At 46.1% G+C, this 6,000-nt stretch overlaps 1 protein-coding gene across 1 annotated transcript in view; it reads left to right on the plus strand.

Annotated features, from left to right (window-relative positions):
* Positions 1–5,676, plus strand: part of grxcr2 (glutaredoxin and cysteine rich domain containing 2) — a gene marked incomplete at both ends in the record, with an annotated part of 31,601 nt that extends 25,925 nt beyond the window's left edge. The window contains 2 exons of the mRNA XM_080748718.1: positions 1,656–1,910; positions 5,500–5,676. Coding sequence (XP_080604844.1) covers positions 1,656–1,910; positions 5,500–5,676 — 432 coding nt within the window. The remainder of the gene's footprint in view (positions 1–1,655; positions 1,911–5,499) is intronic.
* Positions 5,677–6,000: the final 324 nt, after the last annotated feature.

Here is a 6,000-nt window from a genome sequence, read left to right on the forward strand (position 1 = left end):
AGTAGTGTCCAAAAATGTGTTTTAAAAAATCGGCCAGAAGGTGGCGCTAAATGGGACAGATCCATGTTGATGAGATGAGTGTAGACATACTGTGTACAGATTTGTGTGATTTTAGGGCAAAAATTGTAGGAGCAGTGTCCAAAAATGTGTTTTGCAAGAATCGGCCTCATGGTGGCGCTAGAAGAGGGGCATGTGAGAATTGGTTTGGCAGGCAAGGAGTGTGTGTGCAAAATTTGGCATGGATCGGGGCAACGGTTGCGGAGATATGAGCAGGGCAAAAGTGTGACGTGTGACAAACTGACTGACAGACTGACAGCTGGTCGAGGTTTTGACAGTAACTGTCGCAATAAAGTTTTAAAAGTTTAAATAGACAGTGAGCCAATTTCACCACTCTGACCTCACAATGGAACGACTTGCTGGGGCTCTGGTCGGGCTGAAACCTTTGCCATATTTGGAGTCATACATCATAGATACGTCCTGGATGGCTGACGTCATCATGCCAGTTGGTTAAAGCCGCTCTTGGAAGACTTGTATATTCGACCAGGATAGCTTCCATGGTGTGGAACCGTGGGGCCTACCTTGCATCTCTTTTCAGTGCACATGACGAGAAGTGAATAAACAAATAATGTATTGGACCTACCCATCCACTTGAACAAAAACTCTTCGTAGGGCATTGGAGAGAAGTAAAAGGAGGAGCTAGGCTCCACCATCTGGCCTTGTCCTCTTGTCCAAAGTTTGTTGCACGCCTAGGGTCACATTGACCAAGCACCCAAAGTTTGTTGAACGTCCATTAACTCATAAATAACACCGCTCACTTCACACATGGTGTGATTTTCTTCCCTTTTATGTTATCCATTTGTTTTCCACCATGACAAAGCTAACGGAGTGGCTCTGTGCCACGCTCGCACTGGGCGCAGCCTGGGCCGTGGTGAGCTGGGACCTTCTGGGGCTGGGCGTCCCCCTGCCCTGCAGGGAGGTGGCCTGGCCCATGCCCTCCTACCTGCTGGTGGCGTTTGGATGCTACTCCCTGGCCACGCTGGCGCACAGGGTGGCCACCCTCAACCAATGTGACCAAGCAGCCAAAGAGCTACGGGAACAGATCCAAGAAGCCAGAGAAGACCTGAGGAAAAAGGGATTGAAGATATGAACCAAGGAAACCATAATGTATTTAGAAACACATCATGTGGTTACTGTAGTTTTGTTGTTGTTGTTGTTGTTGTTGTTGTTGTTGTTGTTGTTGTTAGTGTGGTTGCTATTGGCAACACACTATTGTTCTAGGTCCTAGAACCTTTATGCCAGCTAAAGTAAACCCGTTTTTTTATTAACCTTTTTTGTTCCTTGAGTTTAATGGATGTTTTTTGTGACCCAAAAGTCAATTTTCCATCCCTCTTCTCTGATCAAACAATGTAGTCCAAACAGACTGCAGTGGCATCATATCACAATATGTAATATAAATGGCAAGACAAAAATAATCAAGAACCAAACATTCTAGTATAAACCCATATAATACAAGTGTGCAAATTAAGTGTGCTGATCAGATGATACAATGAAAGTGGAATATTCCTTTAATGTGTAATATTGTAGTATCAAGCTGACTGGATTGATCATCATAACAAAACAAACAAAGTATCTGGTGTGTACCCTTTGTGTTTCAGTCTTCAGTGCTGGACTTCGGTAAGATCATCATCTACACCAGCAACCTGCGCATCGTCCGAGCGCCGCACAGGAGGCCCGAGGCGACCAGACACCACTCAGTGGCGGTGACCCCCACCGAGGGGCCGGAGGGCTGCCTTCCCCAGGCCAGGGAGAGGGAGAGGGAGAGGGGGAGCAGGAGGAAGGGGAAGTCCCTCAGTGCCCACGGGGCCGTCGTGGAGAAAGGGACCACCGGTGACATGGAGGACAATACATATGTGAGCCTGACTGGAACTTGCAATCTCTGTCTTGCAGATCCTGAGTGTCAATGTAACTCTTACATCATATTATCGTCGTTGTCGGGTGAAAACCTTGTATGTCCAAAACCGTTCGTTTCGCATTTATCATTTTAAAAATTATTTAAACTAGTGAAAACAGCCGATCTACAAGCACACAACGCCTCGCACCGCGAGGCGTTGTGTGCTTGTAGATCTGCTGTTTTCACTTCTTTTATGCGACGGCCTTGTATGATGAAGCAGGGCTTTACTTTACGAAAGAACGTACACATTTGAAACTTGGAGATACGAGGTTTCCACCCGACAATGACGATATGCAACGTAAATAGGCCCTATACACATCTTTCCACCTGAGATACGGGAGGCAAACATATCTGAAAATAACTTTACACTAGACGTTTAACCACTTGAACCCCGGCATCCCTATTCTGGAGGGAAGGTTCACCAGAAATAGCCGATTCTACAAGCACTTTGTGAGCTTGTGGATCTGCTATTTTGGGTAAAAAGAGCTGGCTGTAGATGGAGAAAGAACTCATCAAGTACAGTGCAAATCAGATCTGTTTTACTAAGCATAGTGAACTTATATTGATGTAGTGATATTGATGAATTCCAAATGTTATCAAATTATCCTGCGGCACCCCTGGACTGGCATCACGGCACCCACTTTGGGATACACTGCTCTGGACTACATTAGTAGTCTCCGGGGGCGGCATAGCTCAGGGGTAGAGAAACCGTTATTAGAGCACAAAGAGTTCCCGATGGGTTCCCAGTTCGAATCCGGGCTCCCCCTGAGTTAATGTCGAAGAGTCCTTGAGCAAGACTCTGAACCCCTAATTGCTCCCGGTGAGCAGGTTGGTGCCTTGCATGGTTTCCTCCGCCACCGGTGTATGAATGTGTGCGTGAATGGGTGAATGTAATGCACAATCTATGTAAAGCGCCTTGGATAAAAGCGCTATATAAATTTACCATTTAGTTATGTCGACAAAATCGTAGCACTGAATCTTCCCAGCATCCATATTCTGAGGGGGAACATTACCCCAAAAAATGGCGTTCTGCAAGCGTTGAAGTTGTTGAACAGATTGTGATGATGCTACATTTCGTCACTGTCGGGCAGAAACCTACAAGTTTCAAATGTTTATGTTTTTTTTCATAAAGTAAAGCCCTGCTTCATCATACAAGACTGTTGCACAAGACTAGTGAAAACAGCCGATCTACAAGCACACAATGCCTCGCGGTGCGAGGCGTTGTGTGCTTATAGATCGGCTGTTTTTGAGTTACAAGGTTTTTGGAGTTTCCACCCAACAACGACGATTTACTAATTTAAATGTGTAAACTTTGAGGACCACTGGTCTAGAAGTTGAGGGTGTTGAATAAAACAACGCTACCGGTACTCATTGAATAAGATTCTTACAGATAGTACGCTGCTTCTAACCCAGTCTCCCTGTCTCTCTTTCATATTCCCCTGCGTTCTCCTATCTCCTCACTTGCACTCAGTCATTCATCCTTTCAACCAGGGACGTGCAGAGAATGTTTGAGAGGCAGGGGCTGAAATTTCTAAAAGGGCTTTTTTGGCGAAAATACGCTGCGACGCGTTGTGAGCTTGCAGGTCGGCTATTTTCGGTACTTGATACCACTCTAAACTAAGCATACAATACTGGAGATGTGGCATATGGCTACACAGAGAGGGAAAGTCTTTCAACATAAGATGCTGCAGGAGAGTTTGGACAAGGCTATTCTCTTGAATGCTGCCTTCAGGTACACGAACAGTATGGCATGGAAAGAGGGCTTTTGCATTTCTTTCACCATAGTAAAAACTGCATTCCTGGTCTGGAGAGGGCACACACACACACACACACACACACACACACACACACACACACACACACACACACACACACACACTCACACTCACACTCACACTCACACTCACACTCACACACACACACACAAGCACACTTCTATAAGCCTGCTACACTGTTATCTCAGCTGTGAACAGATGTCGATGAGTTCGCAGGTTCAGCTTCCGTTTTACTGCCATGCCAGGATACTCTGTATATTAGTCCATTAGTAGAGACTTGCACTGCTCCGTGCTGCTGTAGGCTTACTGTACAAGGTTCAATTTGTAAAAGGAAACACAAAAAACTATTCAACTTTACTTTACTTTATTTGTTTCTTTGGATGGCACGCTGCATATTAATGAACATCACACTACAATGCAACGCAAATAGACCGAATTTAGCAAAGAAGATGCTCGTTTTCATCTTCATAATCGCTTTGGTTAAATTGTTTGTGCTACGTTCTTCACTCTTTAACCTCACAGCATCTGTGTGGAGTCATGGAAAACAGATGCTAGAGGATCGATGCCAGTGGAATGGCCGTCCACCAGGGCACACACATACGAGATGGAGTTAATTACTTCCTTCTGGCGCACGGCCGCCTCGCTGACTCGCTTTCGTTACGCATGTCGAACATATCGTCGCTGTCGGGCAGAAACCTCTTATCTCCATGTTTCGTAACCTCAGTAACTAAATTCGGACTAATGAGATGTAGGACTAATGAACCTTCGAACTTATGGGCAGTCCCCCTATACAGTATGACACAAAAGTAGCACAATTAGCAGGTCTACGAGCTCACAACACGTCATGATGCAACGTGTTGTGAGCTAGTAAATACAACTTTTTACCTGAAAGCGAAAGTGGTTAAGTCTGTCTGTGGGTTTTATAAATATTATAATGTTTCGCGCACCAAGCTGGAATCTTTTGCAGGGTCGCTACACTAAACCCCCTCCTTTCAGAAGCGTGCCCTCGCGATTCACGCTTCACTTCCCGAGTCCCTCGCGCAAGGGCACGTTCCACCGGTCCTCGATGGCTTGACACCAATGTAACGGTAACATTTCCCTCACCGAGGTGGAATCGAACCCTTGTGGTTAAAACTACATTCGATCCATTGAATCCACAGATTTTCTTCTTTTTTTTTCTTTTTTTTCTTCTGATTGGACACAGTTTTAGACATGCTTGTTTTCCACCCAACAGGGACAATATCTCTCTCCCTCCTCTCTCACACATCCCTTTCATCCCTCTCTCTTTGTATCTTGCGCAGGCACGTGCACACATAGACATCAAAGGGGGCTTGAGCCCCTGCCCTTTTAGCCGTCTGTAAAAAAGTGCCCTCTCCAGACCATGAATGCAGTTTTTACTATGGTGAAAGAAATGCAAATGCCCCCTTTCCGTGCCCATACCCAAAGGCAGCATTCAAGAGAAGAGTCCAAACTCTCCTGAACTTGAATGCAGCATCTTATGTTTAAAGAATTGTCCTCTCTGTGTAGAAACCAAGCATCGAAAATAGCCAACCTCCAAGCTCGCTGCGACACGTTGTGAGCTTGGAGGTCAGCTATTTTCGAAATATTTTCACCAAAAGGCCCTTTTAGAGATGTCAGCCCTTGCCTCTCTAACATTCTCTGCACGTCCCTGCTCTCATGTGTTCCTCTCCCCCATTCCAACTCCCCGTGCCCACTATCCCCCTCTTCTCCTCCTCCCTCTCATCATGCATTGTTGTTTCTTGTGCCCCGCAGGAGGTGGGCTGCTGCCAGCATTGTGGGGTCTCGCGCGCCCCCTGCTCCCTGTGCCATGGCAGCAAGCTGTCCATGCTGTCCATGCCCAACCGCTTCAACGAGTCCATCAGCTGCCTGCGCTGCCAGGCCTGCTACCCACACGGGCTGGAGAAGTGCCAGGCCTGCTCGGGCAAATAGCGCCGCATGGGCAGCCCCTGTGACTGGCAGAGAGAGACAGACCGACAGACAGTGGATAGCAGGGGTGGAAAAAGTACACACATTGTGTACTTAAAGGGATATTCCACTTTCAAAAACACTTCTTGTCATTGTATGGTCTAATCAGGCTTGTATGAACACCCTGAACAGTTTTTAATTTTCTTCATTCAGTATTTAGATATTTGATGTAAAAGTTACCAGGCCCGACACGCCCATGCCTCTCCCCACACACACTCATTGTAACTACAAACTCCATTTTAACCATGATAGATTCATTAAAAATACCCATTATTTTTTCTGGTGACT

The sequence above is a fragment of the Nannobrachium achirus genome, assembly GCF_963921795.1.
Source record: "Nannobrachium achirus genome assembly, chromosome: 19".
In the NCBI taxonomy this organism is placed as follows: domain Eukaryota; kingdom Metazoa; phylum Chordata; class Actinopteri; order Myctophiformes; family Myctophidae; genus Nannobrachium; species Nannobrachium achirus.